Raw genomic sequence first — 20,271 nt, 5'->3', positions numbered from 1 at the left:
TAAAACCCACAGGCGTTGAAACAAAAGCTTTGCAGTGACGGTGAAAGGGGAGAGAATACCAAGAGGGTCGAAAATTTGGGAAGCAGCCTTGAGAAGTGTACGTCTTGTGTCCGGCTGAGCTGAGGCTAAGTATTGGGCTATAGATTTGGAAGAAAATTTGAAGTAATCAGTTTCGGTATCCCATTGCATTCCCAAAACTGCAGTTGATTCCCTTGATGCACCTTCTACTTGCTCCTCCTGGTTGTCGAAAATGTTTTGTAGTTGCTGGTTATTGGTCTTCCATTTTCTGAGACTCATGCCTGCATCTCGCATAATTGCATTCGATCGCTCATAGATGCTCAGACCATCTTCGAATGTCTCTGCACCCACCAGTAAATCGTCTACATAAAAGGGCTTCTTCAAAATAGAAGCAAGCGCTTTGTCCTCACAAGCGTTGTCCAAGTGGTGATGAATAGTCGTCATGAGCAAGAAAGGGCTTGATGTTGATCCAAATGGTACCCGGGTCATGTGCCATTTGACAATGTTACTGTTTTGGGTGACGGGAATGGCATCAAACCAGAGAAACCGGAATGCATCTCGGTCGGTCTCCTGTATCTCAATTTGTAAGAATGCCTTCTTGATATCCGAGTTGATGGCGAGCGGAAACTACCGAAAGCGAAGCAGTACCTGTAGTAACTCTGGGTTGAGGTTCACCCCTTTATCCAGGCAGTCGTTGAGTGATGGAAAGCCTTGAGCGTGTGACGATGTGTCGAACACAACCCCGAGCTTGGTGGTCAACAATTCCTCTCGTGTAACTTCCCGATGTGGTATATAATAAGTGGCCCGATCAATAGGAACACTCTTAGGTACCACTTCAGCGTGTCCTAGCTCCAGGTATTGTCAGTTGTCTGCATTGTATCGCTCCAATAATCGTTCATTCATTGATAGCCTCTTTGCCAGTTTTTGTAGACATGCGAGCGCGGTATCACGGTTGCTTCCAAGTAGCTGTTTCTGATCTTCTTTCCAAGGCAGCGCCGCGGTGTATCTACCATGTTTCTTGCGTATTGTTCCTCCGAACCGTGCAATGGACTCAGGAGAGGGAGGTTCGCCAGAATCTGTGATGCCCATTGCTTCGAGCTGCCAGAACGACTGTAGAATCTGCGAGGTTGTGTCATCATCAGAAATCGTTTCCACTCGCAGAAGGCAGACCATAACATTAGCGTCGCAGTCAAGAAAGGCTCTTTGGCAACTCGGTCCTTGCAGTGTCCATCCGAATGCCGTGTTGATCGCGACCAATCCTGGAATTTCTATGCTCTTTGCAACTTCACCCGTCATGATTTCCCAAAGATGGTCAGCTCCAATCAACAAGTTGAGGCCATTCTCAGTATCCGCTTCAAGAAAATTCTTGTTGTCAGCAAGAAATTTGCCCTCACATCGCAGCTTCCGAATGAAGTTATCAGCTGTCAGCGCAGCAATGTCGTGACAGATAACTGGAACTATAATTGCTTGAACAATATGGATGTTGGAACAGTGCTGACTACGCAGTGGTACTTCAACAACCTTTGATATTTCAGCAGAACTTGGGGATGCGTTGCCAAACGTGTTGAATGAAATTCTGGTTTCTCCCAGTACCTGCAGTTGTAGTTTTACAGCCAGATCTTCTGTGATAAATGATCTCTGACTGCCTCCATCCATAATCCCTCTGATGTATCTGGACCTGTTATTTTTAATGAGAAAAGCGCGAAAGGTCTGCAGGTACATTTCTCTGTCCGTCTTTGCACAAGTGTTTGTGGAATCTTTGTTGCAAAGCATTACTGATTGCAACGAGACTATCCCTGCTGTGCCACTTGAAGCCAACGCTGGTCTCAAAGTTTCCGCTGTAGTATCTTTCTTTCTGTAGTTCGGGTCACACATACTCGAGGTGTGTCTTACGTGACAAGCTGAGCACGTGACTTTGACATGGCAAGACCATGCCTGGTGACCTCGTGATGTACATCTATAACAGCGGTTATCCTTAGCTAGTTTCTCTTTTTTGGAAACAAGAGATAGGTTGGCGTAGCAGGTGCGTGTACCATGCTTCTTAGATCGACAGAAGAAACACTCACTCCAGCTGTATGATGCACTGTGCAGTATGAAAGCGGTGCTGCCCCCTCGAGTTCTCTTAGTGCGGTCATTGACAGATCATTGTAACAATGTGTTGCACTGCTCTCAGCTTTCTAACTCAACACATGTGAACCTGGAAAGAAGCCATTGTAATTTCTATTCTCAAGGAGGACAAGGACCCTTCCTCTGCCAGTAGTTATAGGCCTATAGCTCTGACATGTTGCATGTGGAAACTCTTTGAGAAAATGATTAACCGGTGCTTTATACATTTTCTTGAAAGCAACAAAATACTCTTATCACTTACAGTGCGGTTTCAAGGAAGGTAGATCCACAACAGATCACCTTGTCCGTATCGAAAGAAATATCCGTGATGCCTTTGTGCACAAACAGTTTTTCTTGTCAGTATTTTTAGACATGGAGAAGGCATACGATACAACATGGTGTTTTGTAATGCTCCGTGACCTGGCTGGAATGGGAGTTCAAGGCAACTTGCTGAACGTAATTCAGAGTTACCTCTCCTATCGCATATTCCGTGTTAGAGTTGGTAACGTTCTGTCTCGTCCATTTACACAAGAGGCTGGTGTTCCACAAGGTGGTGTGCTGAGCTGCACTCTTTTCATTGTCAAAATGAACTCGATCCAGACTGTCATACCACGTACAATGTTTTTTTATTCCGTATATGTGGATGACATGCAGATAGCTTACAAATCATGTAATCTAAGTATTTGCGAGCAACAAGTACAGCTTGGTTTAACCCTTTGAGGGTAGATTTTTTTCGCCATATGTGACTGCCCAGGGTCGATTTTTTTTTTTTTTTCAGATCCCAATTCTTTTTCGGGACTTATTTTAAAAAAAATGTAGTCATTTTTCTAGGGTGACCGTAAAGTAAGAAAAAAATATTTTGAATAGGTATATATGTACTCTTCATTCATGAATAACAACAATAAGAAATGAAATAAACTTAAAAGAATTAAAAATTTGATGCATTGTTATACACATAGTTCAAGGCTTTAAAAATGCACACACGAGAATATTCCGCAAGTCTCAAATGTTCCTGCTCTTACCTAGTATTTACATCCATAGCGTAATCGAACTGCGCAGGTGAGCGCCCTCTAGAAAGCTGTATGGAAGTTGTCAAATAAAAAGAAAGCTGAAAGCTGTCAAATAGAAAGCTGTCAAATAAGCAAAACGTGTGACAAACTTCTGCTAATCTTCATCTTGTCACCAACCAGAGGCAATTAGTTTCCGCAAGTCTCTGAAAAAAAAAAGCTACGGAAACGCATGCACGGCGGCATCCTTTCTATTCGCACCCCTGTGAACACTAAACGAGTGAGAGACAAGCGGTCGCCTTTTGAGCGATTAGTAACAAGGTAGCCATCAGTTTTGCGCTCGCAAAACTGATGGCTATCTTGTTACTAAATGCTCAAAGGGTGACCGCCTGTGACTCGCTTGTTTATTGCTCACAGGGGTGCGCATATGAAGGATGCCACCGTGCATGCATTTCCCCTTCTCTTTTTTTTTTTTTTTTCTTCTTTTTTCTCCCCCCCCCCCCCTTGAGACTTGCGAAAACTAACCGCCTCTGGTTGGCGATAAGATGAAGATTAGCGGAAGTTTGTCACACGTTTTGCTTTTTTGACGGTCACACAACTACACAGTTTTCTTGAGTGCACTCGCCTATGCAGTTCGATTACGCTATGGACGTAAATATTAGTATAAGAGCAGGAACATTTGAGACTTGCGAAATATTCTCGTGTGCGCATATTCTAAGCCTTGAACTGAGTGTATAACAATGCATCAAATTTTTAATTCTTATAAGTTTATTTCATTTTTTAATTGTTGTTATTCACAAATAAACAGTACATTATACCAACGCAATATATATATATATATATATATAGATATAATATTTTCCCTTACTTTATGGTCACCCTAGAAAAATTACGGTACATTTTTTTTCAAAATAGGTCCCTCTGAGGAATGTAAATCTGCACTAAAAATATCGACCCTGGGCAGTCGCATATGGTGAAAAAAATCGCCCCTGAAAGGGTTAACATTACCATTTGTCATGGCGCTCTTTGGCCATACCTGGCCCGTCATTAAATTTCAGTTCTATTTTGGTCTGTGCTTTACTCCGCGTTTTTTCAAGCTGCATAACTTTATATATTAGATAGAATGAAAATAAAAGCAACGGTGATAAAAATTGTATGCACTGAATTTAGTTGCATAGCATTTACTGAGGACCCTCACTGGGTCACATAGCAAAATTTGGTTATACACTGGAAGTTGTGCCTTCTAAGGAGTGTTCCACTGCAAGAATTTTTAATTAGGTCATTAATAGCAGAGATAGACATATTTGAAGTGCTGCAAACCCATGATTCCAGGAGGTGAGCATCACTGCCAACATAGACACACTCTGCCTCCACTTGCCCCATCTAGCCTCCGGAAGAGAAATTCCTTCCATGCGTTCTCCCATACTGGAGGTGAAGGGTTGCGGGGCAAATATGTCACAGGCCCCCACCTTGTTCTTTCTCTCTCTCTCTCTCTCTCTCTCTCATGTTTTTGCTGAGGGGCACACCTCTCTTGACAGTCTTGTCCTCGAGCTGTTGCATTTGTCTCATTTCATGAAGCGGGCAATTTTGTTCTTCGCTCTGCCCGAGAACACCTAAGTAGTGGTATAAGTCAATGCCACAATCACAAGCACTGAGGTGGGTGCAAGAGAATGAAAGAGCATGATCGCGGCGCTGGAACACAGTAGAAAATGACATAGTTTTGTTCTCTGCATGCACAACTGCACGACGTGGGAACAAGCAGCCGAAACGGAAGTACTACATCTCTCTTGCTACGGTACAAAGTAAAACAAAAATGCGCAGGCGTACAGTTTGTATGTTTTATTATTTCTCCAAAGTTTAATTTGTCTATTGAAGCAACAGATTAAACAAATCAGTGATGTTGCCTTGAATAATTCTTGAGGTCACGTGTCACTATGAGTGACGTCACATCACGTATATGCACTTAGGCACACTTGTGCGTTTGACATCGACTCCCCTATTCGGAGTGTGACGCACGCAAGGAAAAAAGCAAATGGTGCTTGGTTTGAAATTTAAGCTCTTCCGCAGCGCGTAGGGATGTAATACTTAGCGGATATGATTAGCATGCATTGTATGCACTGTGCTTATCAGCTCAAGATGGCCAAATCTGGCGATGGGCCCTTTGACTGACCACTTCATGAGTGCTTCATTTCACATAGAATCCAGCATTTGCATTGGATCCTTTGTGTTTGTGTGTTAATAATCCTTTAAAATTAGTTGCGCATGCTTGACTTTGTAGCTTGTTGACCTGTAATGTACTTTGTGCAGGGCCCGACTGCAGTGAGCCATGTGCTGCCTCCACAACCCGGAGGATGCCCTCCACTAGCATTTAGCAACCCAGTCTACCGTTGGGGGGGCCTCCAAGAACCTCAGCCAGAATCTCTCACTGGTAAGCCAATGTCATTCTCCTTTTTGTGCATAAAAATGCCATGGCCAAGTATTGCACATAGGACACAGTGCTGAATAGCTGCTTGGTGATGATTGCTGAGCCTCGCAACATACAGCCCCTTGCAACTATGCCATAACAAAGATGGCAGACACAGCCAGTGTTACTAGATGACTGTGCAATTAGAATGTCCCATAGTCGCTCGTCGATTGCTTCTTTCGTGCAAGAAGCTGGTTCGGTGGACCACATTGCAATATGCACACTAAGTGGCTGTGCTTTGTACAATAGAACCTTGTTGATATTGTTACGAACAACGACAGGCTGAAGTTCATCACAAATATTCACTTTATTACCTAATTCTGCAACTCTTTCCCCATGCTCTCTATCCACGCACACCACACACACTGCACACCACCTGCATCTTTCTTCCCCTGACAACTACAGTCAACAGCGCACATAGCTTCCAAGAACCGCGCTTTGCCTTGCCTCACTTGGAGCTCTTGGTCCGCTTACACTGCCACTCTCTCCTCACAACTCTTCCCCCTCAAAATGTGAATCAGTAAGGGAAGAGAGAAGCTGTGGTTCATGGCTAGAGCACCCACTGGTCTGCGTGGGCAATAGTTCAACACTGTTGCATAGTAAGGTCACTCAAGACAAATTGTCGCCTAATTGCTTGACCACGCTATAAGATCCACGACGCCGTGGTGCCAACTTGGCCGAGACACCCTTGGCAGCATCACCCAAGGTGCGAATATCTAGGAGCACGAGGTCACCTCACTGTCTTTAATGGCTGTTGGCTGCAGACGGCGGTTGTAACTGGACTTCTGCATTTGCCAAGCAGCTGCTTGATATTTCTCAGCACACTTGATGGCCTTTTCAAGGCACTGTTGGAGTTCTGCAGTAAAGACATGTTGTGTTGCTGCCAGAGGCTCTGTATCTTCCTTGTCACCTGCGGGTTCCCATGGGGTGCAGAGCTCATAGTCGTAACCCCATTCCCCATTGCTGCCCCAGCCGTCTGGAGCAGCAATGGGGAACAGTCTCTCATGTAGACTGTCACTTGTGTGGTCTTCACACTGGAGAGGAGCTCTGCTCAAGCATACTTTCCTGTCCCCGTTGGTGCTTGATTCGGCAATTTAATCCCTGCAGTCGTAGGACCCAATGCTTGACCCTAGGGGAAGCTTGGTCGGTGCTAAACATCCCTGACAAGGGCGAGTGGTCACAGTGAATCTCATACTCGGTAAATCCAAAATAAACCCTGAACTTGTACACTGCCCAAACTACTACAAGGCACTGCTACTCCTGAACAGTATAATGGTTTTCGACCTCTGTAAGAACCCTGCTAATGAAGCAAACAGGCTGCAGTCCATTAGGGCCAGCGTGCAATAGCATAGCTGCAGTGCCAACACCAATTGCATGAAATACACTACTGAAGGTCGGTTTAGATCTGGAAGGCCCACAACTGGATCCTGAGCTAAAGATTGCTTGAGTGCAGTGAACGCCTGCTCTTGACTCTCAGCCCACCACCATGGCTCATTCTTCTTCAAACGGTCCCGGAGTGGATGTGCTGTCAGTGAGAAGTGTGGGATGAAGTTCCTGTAATAGCCAGCAAGCCCCAGGAAGGCTTGCAACTGCTTAATTATGCTGGGTCTTGGGTAATATAGCACTGCATGTACCTTTTCTTCATCTGGTCCTCACTGCCCACGTGAGATGATGTGGCCCAAGAACCTAAGGGACTGACGGCACACCTGTATTTTGTTCGGGTTAATCATAAGGCCAGCACTTTCAATACGTTGCAGTACTTCCCTCACCTGCTCAACGTGACTCTCGAACGCGAGCTCGGCAAAGTTGTGCTTTGCCATCCGTTCGAGGCATTGGGCAGGCAGGTACCTTGGTTCGTGCATTCAGCGGTTGGTAGTCTAAGAAAGCCGATAGCCTCCAGACTTTTTTGCGACTAGCTCTGGGGCGCTAGTCCAAGGGCTGTTGCTTCGCCTTATAAGACCCTTCTCCACTAGGAGGTCATGTATGCAGCCTTCCGTGATTCACTGCACAGTCCCATCTCACTGGTGCACTATCCCCTGTATCTATGCAGTGCTAAGCGAGAGGGGTACACCCACGAATCGTAGTGATCAAAGGAATGAAGTCGTCCAGCACTCCCTTTATGCTTTGTTGTAGTTTTGTTGCTACAGCATGGTGCTTGCCCTCTTCAGTTGGAATGCTACTCCCTATGTCAGGAGCTGCAAGAACCATTTCAAAGAGGGTGTGCAAGGGGTAAGACTATCCATCTTCCTCTATTGCAGGCACTCTGGCTGGACCCTTGTCACGCTTAGCGAACGGCGCAGTGCATTGCAAGTCTGTGCCAATAGTCCATCCGCTTATTGCTATGTGTATGGCAATGCCTGTTGCACTCACAGAAGTCCCTGCCAAGAACAATGTCCCGACATAGGTCTGGCACACAGGAAGTGATGGCTACAGCTGCTTGTAGCCTATTGGACCTTGCACTTTAGGGATGTGGCAGATGTGGGGACCAACCTGTTGCCAGGCGGAGTGCACGCACCTGTGTTCTGAGCTTGGCGCCCGTTTCTTCTGCTATCTTTGCCCCCAGCATTCCACATAAGCTCACGCTTCAGCCTTTATCCAGCAGGGTTTGAAACATTGTCTTCTCGATCTGCACCTCCAGGAAGAGCTCTTTCCTGCCAGCTGAAATCGTTACCTGCAGCGCAGTCACGTAGGTGCCTGCCGGGGTTCACAACCAACTGGAAGGCAAAGCCGCTCGCCCCTTAGTCTGTCGGAAGAGGCAGTGGCTTGTACTGTAACTGCCCTCAAGCATGCTCCATGAGGCTGCCAGCTGCTTTAGCCAACTACGCAAGATTGGCAAACTGTTTGCCCTCTGCCAGGCATTGAAGTTGCAGGTGCATTTGCCGCAACACACAGTCAACCTTTTCTGATTCTGACACTTCGCCACCGATTCGGTCATAACAGGCCACAAGCGTGCAAATAAATTCTTTTAAATATTCCTCTGGGTTCTGCATGCGTAGCTCGAGTTCTTGTTTCAAGCGGCACTTCACGTCGATAGAAAAGAATTCCGAAATGAAGGTCACCGTAAATTCCTCCCACAATGCAAACATGGTCACTAAGTGCCACCACAACTTCGTGCTGCACTCCAGAGCAGTAGGCACAATGTGGGTAAGCCTTTCGTCGGCGGCAACACCATTGACCAAGCAAAACATATCTAGCCACTCTGGAAACTCTTTGGGGGACAGGATATTGTTAAATCCTCTGTACTCAGGACGCTGACCTTCAGCAGAGGGGTGTCGCCCAACGGTTGAACTGCCACCGTTGCTGGCCTGCACTGTCTCATCCACCATCAGCGTTTGTCAAACATCTGCCGCGATTTTCTCACGTTTCATGGCGGAGTTTTTGGTCTGCCCCAGCAGATACTGCAGCAACTCTTCAGGCACGTTCACCAATAGGCGTCCACGTCGATCCCGGATGAGCCCCCACTTGTTACGAACATTTCACCTATCTGTGTCTCGGTTCTCACGTGCTTTTAATAGGCGCCCTGCCGTTCGGGTGAGCATGGTGTTTTGCCCTGGTGGCATTGTATTCTGACACAGCCTATCAGCTTGATTTCATTTCATGTGCTGCCTCATGTGCCTGCAACCTTTCTTCATAGTTGTTACGATGTCTGCTTGCTACTTTATTCATATACAGTGAACCCTCGTTAAACGGTAGTTGGCCAGAGCTCGAAAAAAGTAGGTACTATATGCTAGTACTGCTTTAACCGAGATAGCGTGCGATCGCCCTCTAAGCTGTCAAAAATGGAACTCGAAGAGAGTGTGATGAAACAGCAAAAAACATTCAGTATTTATTCACTTCGCATGACAAAAGTCTGTTATTTCCGTTTGATGCCGCTGCGACCTAGCATCGATGACAGCGGCCTCAAACTCACATAAGCTGCGAGCCAGCCTTTCCACCAGCCCCCTCTTCTCGGCAAACACCTGCATGAGGCTGACGTAACATGCAGCTTCAGCCACTGTCGGGCCTGAATTGCCCATGCTATCGCTTTCCCTGTCACCCTCATCACTGTCGTTAGGCGGCACTTAGGAAATAACAGAGGCAACGATGGTGAGAAGTCGAACTTCGAAAAGTCAAACCTCGTAGCCGACATCTTTTCACAGTCGCAGCAGCACTGCCGAGCAACTTCTCCTTCGCATTCCAAATGCCACACACCGTAGTCAACGGTAGATCCCTCCCACGTGCCAGTGCTGACTTCTTTGTGCCACGTACGATAGCACGAATGATGTCCTATTTTTCTTCTATGCTGACCACCTGGTTTTTGTCCGAGCTTTGGTATGACGCGAGTCCTAGCTTGTACAATGCCACAACACAGGCAAAGACGCTCTCTGGCGCGGCACCGAGATGATGTTGATGTGTCTTCACCCTTCCAAGCACCCTCTGCCTTTGTGCCGTGATTCCTCAAAAAAAAGTGGAAACACTGCGTGTTAACCGATATCTACACAATAAGCTGGTACAGTTTATGCAGATACAAGATACATTCAGTTTAAAGGGTCTGAAAACCAATTTTCATGGTACCTATTCTCTCTCTCTCTCTCTCTCTCTCTCTCTCTCTCTCTCTCTCTCTCTCTCTCTCTCTTCTTTCTTTCTTCTTTCCCCCCCCCCCACGGGAAGCATGCTGAAAACGGTGATAGGTGAGCGCAATAGCGATTATACGCTGGCATTAGTGGGAGGCAGATGACAGGCGCGGCCATTACTGTGAGGTAGTATTATTTCCTTTATCAATCGATGTTCCTGCGACTCATGTGTTTTCCTAAGTGTTAAAGTATTTCTGCGATAATAACTCCGTGTTTTCGTGGTTTCCTGCCGAACCGCATTGGTATTTAGCCAGTCAAAATGAAACTAATCGGATTGAAAACGTAATGATGCTGTTACATGGGATACGCAGTGCAGCGTGTTACTGTAGCAATGCGCGCACTTTTGATTTACAAAGTGTAGAATAAAGTGCAAGCGTCTAATGATATAGCAACTGCAATTTTAAGCAATAATTATGTTGTACTTAATAACAGCCAACTTACGTACAGTAATCTCACAGACTACATCCGAAGCACCAAGATTTCAACCGCCAGGCCTCACCACTTACCGTAAAAACCCACGTATAATACGAACCCGCATATGGTACGAGGTGAAATTTTTGGGACGCGAAATGGAGAAAAAATGTTTTATCCGCGTATAATACGAGTTAAGAAAACTCTAGGAAAACATTTATTTAAATTGTACTCCGCACTTCAATCGCTGCTTTCCTCAGCTGCACTCTTTTCAGATAGTTCCTTGTTGGACATATCTTCCCAGAGGTACTCATCCTCTGTGCCATCGAGCGCGTTCGAGATGCCACACTTGTTGAATGCGTGACACACAAGGTCCTCTGGTGTGCTGGCCCATGCGTTCACAATCCACTTGAATAGCGTAGCTGGCGAAGCCCACTTCAGCCGCCCGGTCGGTGTCGCCGCAGGCTCCCCTGAGCGCATCCAATCTGCATAACACCGCGTCTTTGAATGGCTTGTTCACGCAAACATCTAAAGGCTGCAGCTGAGACGTCGTCCCACCCGGGATAGCAACGAGTTCAGTGCCGGATTCGCGCAACAGCCTCTTCACTGATTCGGCCAAATGGCACTGAAATGCATCCAGCACGAGGATGGATAGGAACGACAACAGTGCGCTGGGCCGCCTACACCAGATGGACTTTATCCAGTCGAGCACAAGATTCTTGTTCATCCAGCCTTTCTCATGGCATCTCATGACCACATTTTTTGGCAGCTCCTCACCTTTAGGCACTGTCTTGCGCTTGAAAACGACATAGGGCGGGAGCTTGTGTCCGTCTGCCGTGTGCGACAACTTGACAGTAACTCACGTTTTCTCGTTGCCAGTGGACCGGACATAAACTTGTTTAGAGCCCTTTTCGTGCACGGTGAGGGGCGATGGCATGTCCAGATAAACCGGCGTTTGGTCAGCATTGCCGATTTGCCCTAGCTGGAAGTTCTTGGACTTGTGCGGCGAAATAACGTGGCGCTGGAAAGTCAAAAGCAGCTCTTCAAACGATTCGGGCAGCTTTTGCGAAATCCAAGTTCGGCAAAGTAAGGAAAATCCAGCATGGCACATGTAGCGATAAATCCAGTGCTTGCTCGCTTTGAAGGCAGAGCTTGGTAGCCCTTTTTCTCCTGCAAGCTCGTTAGCTTTTGCCTGAATAAGCTCCACACTCACAGCTAGATGCGCGGCTCGCTGTTGGCATACGAACTCCATTAGGGCGAGTTCGTTTTCCGGGAATGTCCCACTCTTCAGGCCCCGAAAGCTTCTTCGCATTCCGCTGCACGCGAAAAGAGCTTCCTTCTGTCGACGCCACCCGCGAATGCTTCCCTCGTTGACGCCAAACTGCCTCCCGGCCGCACTGTTGCCGATGTCCTGTGCGGCTAAAATAACCTTTCTCTTGAAAGCAGCCAAGTACTCTTTTCGTGGTCTGGACATTTTGGTCCTTCAATGCGGAATAAAAAAGATGCACTTCATGAAGCGTGGTTTGCAGGTGTGCTGCCGAGGTGCGCACTCAACAATAAAGAAACAATGCTGTAGTCACGCAGCAATAACAAAACCAAAAACTACTAGCCCAAATTTCTGACTGAAATTTTTGTTTGGATCCGCATATAGTACGAGGCGAACATTTGGGATGCTAATAATAATAATAAAAAACTCGTATTATACGTGTGTTCTTACAGTACAGGTTTTTGAGACTTTCTTTGCCAATTAAAAATTGTAATTGCTACTTAAATCGCAAACAGCGTGCTGGGTTCTATCACTGCAAATCATGGTTATTCCATTTCGATCAGCACGTCCCAACACATTCTGGCCAGTTTTCAGTCCCTTTAATGGCTGCTGAGTCAGGGATTTGACTTTACTACTCTTAAAATGAAACTACTGTTTAAGTGGGTATGGTTCAATGAGATTTTACTGTACTTTCAGTGTAGCTGTAACAATTAACTCACTTGTGTCAGCTTTGGCTGCATTTAATTAAGCATAGTTTATGTCATCGAAGCCAGAAATGTTCAGACAGTACCAGTGCAGCGCAAGCAGTGCCACGGGTGCCTGTACAGTACATGGCAGGTGTTACTAAGTGCTGAAAAGTAACTGAAAAAGCTTGTAAATGCGTTGTTGTGCACACATATACTTGCCTACAACCTGGTTCGTCTATATTCGGACAATTTACATGTTTTCACTAGAAATGAAAGTATAGTCAGCAGATGCATCGGTGGTGGTGACGAAGTGAAAGTAACGTGTCGCACTGGGTGACGTTTTCGTGTGAGTTGTCATTGCCCGTCGGCGACGAGTTAGCTTGCTACGCTCTCGTCACTGTGCCAAACGACAAACAACTGTGCTCGCACAACTGTATGGTCACGAGCTTCTTCTGAACAGTTCGGTACTTCCCACACATAATCGCCACCCTCATCAACACAGACATCAAGGGTGGAGTTGATGCCAGTCGAACCTGCTTCTGAGCAATAAAGATGTGTCAACGGGGATTGTGTCTCTATGTAACACAAATCCTGAATGCTGGACACACGGAGCTCAGACCGCTTTTATGACAAACCAGCATTTAAAGAACTAGCTGCAATTATAGCTGCTAAAAACAGCCTTTACGGCAGTTAGTGGCTTGGCTTGTCTTGTCTTGTGGTTTGGGCACAGCCTGTGGGACACTACTGGATCGACTAGGCCTCGCCAGTTTCGGTTTCGAGGAGGCAGCAGCAATATGGGTGGCCATGCATGAAAACAAAAATATTGCTCCTTCTGCTAAACTTGGTGGCTTAATTGGCATGCGGTGATGTATCCGAAATTCAGTAGGCCTTATACATGTTTAAGTTATGGGGCCAGTGGCAGTGCCATGAAGCTGCCCGAATAATTTAGCATCTCTGAATTATCGATGAGTGACTGTATTTCTTAACTGCTTCCATGGCTTTTCACCATGAACAAAGTCTCCTTTTCAGGTTAACAACATGGATAATCAAACAAATTTGATGGGAGCTGGTAAACATACAGCTGCACACAGCTACAGCAGTGCCCGCAACATATTGCAAACTAGTGGAGACTATTTTGGCTCTTTTGAATGTTTTCACATCCTCTTTAAGCACTGCCAGCAAACATCAGACCGGCAAGTCTTGCCTGCATGATGCCATGCACTTTGACTGCACCAGAGAATCAAGGGCTGTGTTGCAGCAACCACGCAGTGCAGCAGAAATGCGGTGCAGTGAACCACACGTAATGGAATGGACCTTTTGTACTTGGTCTCATGCCTGTACCACTCCCACGTTTGTTGCCAAAAGGCTGCTGGCAGTATTGAATCACTAAATAAATAAAAATAAAAAATTGCTTTCTTATAATTTACTTTGTTGGCCATCATTGGCCTCTCGTGGGAGGGGAGGTGTTGTGGTGAGTGACCTCTGGGTAAGACAAAGCCAATGCAAAGGTATGCAGCACACTGCGAAAGAACTATAAAAGAACATTTTCTGCGATGTCTTCATCTGTTAGATAATTGCTATATCTATAGAGCTATTGACACTATCCATCTTCACCGTCATACATGCAAAAGTAGGCAGCACAATTGGGCTTATCCACAGTTCATGAGAGTGCTGGCAAGGCAGTGCAAGTCTCTGATTTCGTGCAACACTTGTCGCTATGCACAAGTAAATGCTTGTAAACAACAAAAAAAGTATTTCTTTATGCTATTCTCATGACGAGAATTGCATGGTTATCTGCGGCCTGCCGCCCTGTTCACGAAACACTGGTAAGTCAAGCAATCGCCAAGAACATGAGAGCAGAGATATTTTGAAACAATCTATTTCGTTTTCCATTCTTATCATTTTGTAGGGCGTCGTCATTGCATGGTCACAGTTGAATGGCTCATAATGTGCCAAAGCATTTTATGAAGCTTCCTTCTCTCACATGCCGCAAGCCATGCTCTCTTCTGTTTACGTTTCATTCCGACAATATTGTGCTGTCATTGGCTGTTCTAGTTGACTATACTTTAAACATTGTATCGCACGTTGTGCACACAGAGTGTGGGAGTTGGCAACATTGGTAGAGTGCAGTGGCATGTCAGCAGCTGTAGAGCATAAGAATTGCTGCCATCTCAGTAGCAGGGATGGTTTGCCACATTTCCAGCTAGCCAACAGTTCGTGGAAGTGTTGAGCTGTTGCGTCGGACAGATTACTAGCAACACGCTAGATTTCAGCCTAATCGGTGGCACCCTTTCCCCCCGCACCATCCTCCTTTTTTTTTTTCTCTCTCTCTCTCTGTTTTAATGTGATTGGCCTAGGAAGGAATAAATGAAGCATCATATCACGGGGAAAAATGGGTCATAGCCTTATTGCGGGAAACAACAGAGGGTGAGTAGAATAAAGACATCTGCACACAGCATTACTTCATTTTTCTAGCGTGTGCAGTATATTTTGAGCAGCTGCGCAGTTTTCGACCCACGTCTTTTTTTGTAGTGAATGGTGATGGCAGATTGCTTTTAATAGCTGGCTAAATTGAAATAAATTCTGAATTATACATGCTTCACAAAGTTGCATATTTTACGTATCCCTCATTGAACGTGGCATTTTTGCAGGAGGCGAGAGCGGCAGTAGTGGTCACAGCAGTGCAGCTGAGAGTGAAGGCAGTGGTACCTCAAGCCCTTCTTCACCACACCTCTGGGAAGACAATTTTCTAGCGTATGATACTTCTCTCTCAAATGAAGTGTGTTGCATTCTTAGGTATAATTTATTACTACACTGGACTTTAGTGGAAGTAAAAAGTTCTGATGTGATGTGATAAAAAACATTTGCCAGTCAGAGCAAGCATCAACAGCTTGGTTAATATTCCACTGTCAAAATTTCACTGAGCTAGACAGAAAATTTGAAGTTAAAGGCTAGTGCAAATATAAGGTCATTGAAAAGATAGATATGGTGCTTTCTGTGGAAGTGCTGGCTGGTGCAGTTAATTTTCTACTAAATGTGGCAGTGTTCTCTCTCTCTCTCTCTCTCTCTCTCTCTCTCTCTCTCCTTTTTTTTTCACTAAAAGCTGAGTGAGTACTCTTGCCGGATGTCAGTTTGCAAGAAATTCTGTGCCAGTTGTGCTATGCCAATGTGTGGTGCTCGAGATCCCACAGGATCCAACTTCACTGTCCTTGCTCACTACTGCAACCAGCCTTTGTATCTGTTCTTAAAGGGACCCTGAAACATTTTTGACGATTTTCTACAAACGTACTGAGTCGTTAGAGTAGGTCCTTCTGATCATTAATTGACACATCTAAGTGCTCTGCGTAAAGCGTGTAATTTATTATAAGGGTTTAAAAATGCACATCGCTGCCGATCGCAGCGCACTGCTCGGCGGAATTTTAAGCCACCCCTACCCATATGACCGAAATCACTATATGATGTCAGTGGGGCGAGCTATACGATTGGCTGACCAGGGCGCGTGATCGATAATTTTTCCAACTTTATGGTAAACAAATGATCTTCGTAATATTGGAATGTTAGTTAATTTGTTTTTATAAAAAGAAAGTAGCATAAAGAGAATGTACAAGAACAATTTTTCAGTACACTTAAGCACTTCCGGCACACAGCAAGTGTCGTCTGCTTGTGTTACAACGTACTCCATTTTGACGAGAGCTCCGCGGTCAGAGTTGGTCTCAGTTTTTTCGCGAGCACTATGATTCGACTTTGTTGCCTTGTGGACTGCAAACGTAGCGACTGGCAATATGTCAAGCTGTGACATCGTGTCCCTCTGCAAGGCAGCGTACGAGCGAACTGGCTGCTGCGCATCGGACTGCCGCTATCCGATCGGCGCCAGGATTTGCGTGTTTGTGGCCGTCACTTTACACCGGAAGATTACTAACGCAACAGCCTTTCGCGAATCCCGTATTAGGGCAAACGTAAGCGCAAGGGGACAGGGTCTGGCCGCTTGACTGTGCCGTAACGGGACGAGCCGAGATGAGCAGAAGGGCAAATGTGAATGGTCTGCACGGTGCAGCCATCTGGTGGCATAGAGCTCAACCATACACTGTAGCAGCAACGAAGCGTATTCATTCTTCTTTGCTGCTGGTGCGTATTTTTCGCAGGAGTGTAATCATCAACACGTTGTTTTTATAAATGTTTAAAATGTTTTACACTTGGTTAGAGCAATATTAGCGCTTTGTTTGGCTGGTTAAGCGCTGCGCCAACAAGTGTCTGGACTGTGCAGACCGATCAGGCCGCTCACGTACGTCTACGCCAAAGTTCCTTCATCAGCTTGAGTTTATGCCTTGTAGGGGTTGAAGGACGGACTTCGGGATGAAAACCAAACTTTGGAGTATTTATTCTACATTATATACAGAGACGTGAGAGTCAATGAACAGTCGTACAGTCATTACGGGCCGGCAGCAACTCGGACGCTGCGGCCCGCGGCAAGAAGTTCGAGAGAGGTGAATCCGGGAATCAGGGAATGCTCTGGTCTCTCTGGAACGCTTCTTATAAACCCTTCGAGCACTGTAAGTCACGTCATGTTTGACCAATAGGAGAGTCCGCTCCGATGACGCCACTTTCAGCCAATGGTAGGCGCCCGTGCGATGGTGTCATACCCGGCGAAGAGAGTCGGCGCCTGGTCCTCCTCTCTTGATCACTTGATCCCGGTGCTGCGGCCCCTCAGCGGTAGCAATTGTCTTCTTCAAAGGCGATGAAGAGGTACGCTTGGGCCTTCCCGGCACGTCTGGCTGTCACGGCGCATTACCGCCGTCTTGGTTTGCACCCACTTTACTTCCAACAATGCCGTGCTATCCCCTCGCTTTCTGGAAGAGTCAAGCAGAGAATAGCTACCGGCGGCTTACAAACTTGTTGGCTCGTGAACTTGTTTGCACTTGTCTGGTGCTCCTCTGGAATGTGCTTTCCTGCTTCTGCATTCCTCAATTAGCTGTGCTGCGTTTCGAAGTGGTTTGGGGAACTCGAAGTAATCGCAGGAAACAGCTCCATATCTAACAGCCTCCAGTCATTTGCCGAAATGACCAGCTTGCCTGTGGTTAACGGAATACCAGACACGTTCGGCGCTACGACAGAATGCTCGCAACGCACGCTGCTTCGATAGCACTCGCTTGGGGTCGACAGCCAAGCGGCTAGCAGAGAGGTGTTGCGCGGGCGGGGGCGGGCTCCAAAACAACCGGAAGTGGACGATGTGACGTCGCATCGTGACACAGGACCAGTGAAGGCGGAGCTTAGCCCCGCTCGCTCGGCGAACGAGTTGAGGAGGAAAAGCATAGCTGGGGAGGAGGGTAACTTCTGATAGCTTGTAGCTCCATTAATACGTAACGCTTCACTTAAATTGTGGTGCGAATGTTCTACTTAAGCTGTACCCTACGCATCTACAAAATTTGTCCGAACCGTTTCAGGGGCCCTTTAATAGAATTTTCTAACTGTAAGTTAATTGTTTCGATCAAAATTTTATTATGGGCTTTGCCTAATGCACAATTCACCATGCCTAACTTAGCCATAAGATCAAATGCCCCTACACTGCAGCTTTAACTCTTTCAGAGTCGATATTTTTTGCCATGTGCGACCGCCCAGGGTTGATCTTTCTTATTGCAGATTTAAATTCTTCAGAAGGACCTGTCAAAAAATTTACCATAATTTTTCTAAGGTGACTGTGAAGTGAGAAAAAAAATATTTTGCATTGCTATATGTATACCGTTTATTCATGAATAACAACAATAAAAAAAGGAAATAAACTTATAAGAATTAAAAATTTGATGCATTGTTATACACTCAGTTCAAGGCTTAGAATATGCACACACGAGAATATTTCGCAAGTCTCAAATGTTCCTGCTCTTATACTAATATTTACGTCCATAGCGTAATCGAACTGCATAGGCGAGTGCACTCAAGAAAACTGTGTAGTTGTGTGCCCGTCAAAAAAGCAAAACGTGTGACAAACTTCCGCTAATCTTCATCTTATCGCCAACCAGAGGCGATTAGTTTTCGCAAGTCTACAAAAAAAAAAAGAGGAAACGCATGCATGATGGCATCCTTCTTATGTGCACTCCGTGAGCAATAAACAAGTGAGTCACAGGCGGTCGCCCTTTGAGCAATTAGTAATGAGATAGCCATCAGTTTTGCGAGCGCAAGGAGCCTAAACCACCCGTGGAACAAAACCCAAACTAACCACCACCTGCCCGCCCGTGCACCAATGCGCGAGTGGTAGTATACAGATGCACTGGAGCAAACAAACTAGTTCTGAAACAAACCGTGCAACGAAAACGGAGAGAGGGAGGTGCAAGAGAAAAATTCCCTGTATTCCCACATAGTGGCAGCACATGCCAGGAGAAAATTTGACGTGCTTTTTAAACGTACAGAAGGCTCTGTAAATATACGGTATCGACCATTTTGGTCTTGTTCACAGCACCGTATATTTACTTCATTGACGCTGAAAGGGTTAAAGGGACACTAAAGCAAAACACTAAATCAGTTTAGATAGATGAAGTGTTTTTCAAAAACTCTAGTGTCGTTAATTTCTAAATAATAGGTTGATTATTAGAAGAGAAAGTAAAGGTCCATGTTTAAGATTTTGAATTTCGCACTGAATACCCAATGCCTTTGTCATTGAGATTTCAAAGTACTTTTACAGTGAAGCTGCATAGCTCTACGTCCCAGTGGGTCTGTCATCTCCATGGGCAACATATTAGGGGGCGCATGCCTTTGGGTTCCCTGCAGCACCAGCAGATCGCGCTCGACTCCGTGCATCTGTAGCAGTGGCGGCACCTGCCATGCGGGGTAAAGAAAAAAAGAACCAGAAAGCTCGCCTTCGCACATAGCGTTCACCACCAGCGTTTCCCGGTAAAGATTATGAATGCATAAGCTGCAGATGACTGGAAGTGGCAATTCCAGCATTTGAAGCAGGGAATGACATAACTACACTTTCATATGTGAAAGAAGAACCTGCCTAGCAACTGATTTGTGTTGTGACAGTGCTATGGTAAGGCTACATAGAGTGAAGACTCCGGAACAGTAGGGTGCATACGAGGCACGGTGAAAGTATGCTTAAGTGCATTTCTCTTCTCTCTGGCCCACTCTTTGTAGGTGCTTGTAGTAGCAGCGCAAGCCAAGTCACAGGCCATTGAAACAGCTTAGGCTAATAATTAGGTAAAGTGCATGTGAATGTTGCCATGTGAATAATTCTAAGCTACAATGCAATGGGTAATCATTCTAGTTTTCGTTAACAGCTTCGCTGTCCAACTACTTTCACAGCATGGATTGGAGACCACTTTTTTTTGCATTTAGGTTGTGTTGGCTCAGCAAAAGTCCCTGAAAGTCGCCATGCTCAATCTTTGGCTCCTTTAGAACACAATGTAGTCTACCTTTACCACTGAAAAAATTAACTAGGCTTTAGAGGACGCTGTCAAAATCCATAACGTCACGGCCAGCTGGTGCTGGAATTTTAAGGAGGCGTCACCACCCATCTTTTGTTATTGTGCTTTTTCTGGTTTACCAAGCATCTTGTCGTGGTAAGAGGGGTGTTTTTTATATAGTGGAAGGGCAATTTACTGATACAGGAGAAATCATTTTTCTCTTTGTGTCCCTTTAATGCAGAAGTGATCATTCTGCTTTCAATACTTTATGCACATATTTAACAGAACATTTTTATAGCTGAAAA

General features: G+C 45.8%; 1 protein-coding gene across 8 annotated transcripts in view; it reads left to right on the top strand.

The window, feature by feature from the left end:
- raskol (Ras GTPase-activating protein raskol) overlaps nt 1-20,271 on the top strand; it is a 249,508-nt gene that overhangs the window by 198,657 nt on the left and 30,580 nt on the right. For all 8 annotated transcript variants that reach the window (XM_065451149.1, XM_065451146.1, XM_065451148.1 and 5 more), the window contains 2 exons: nt 5,439-5,559; nt 15,224-15,326. In XM_065451149.1, coding sequence (XP_065307221.1) covers nt 5,439-5,559; nt 15,224-15,326 — 224 coding nt within the window. The remainder of the gene's footprint in view (nt 1-5,438; nt 5,560-15,223; nt 15,327-20,271) is intronic.

The sequence above is a fragment of the Dermacentor albipictus genome, chromosome 1, assembly GCF_038994185.2.
Source record: "Dermacentor albipictus isolate Rhodes 1998 colony chromosome 1, USDA_Dalb.pri_finalv2, whole genome shotgun sequence".
NCBI classification, from domain to species: Eukaryota; Metazoa; Arthropoda; class Arachnida; order Ixodida; family Ixodidae; genus Dermacentor; species Dermacentor albipictus.
Note: the sequence above shows the minus strand (reverse complement) of the source record. Positions and strands in the feature narration are given on the sequence as shown.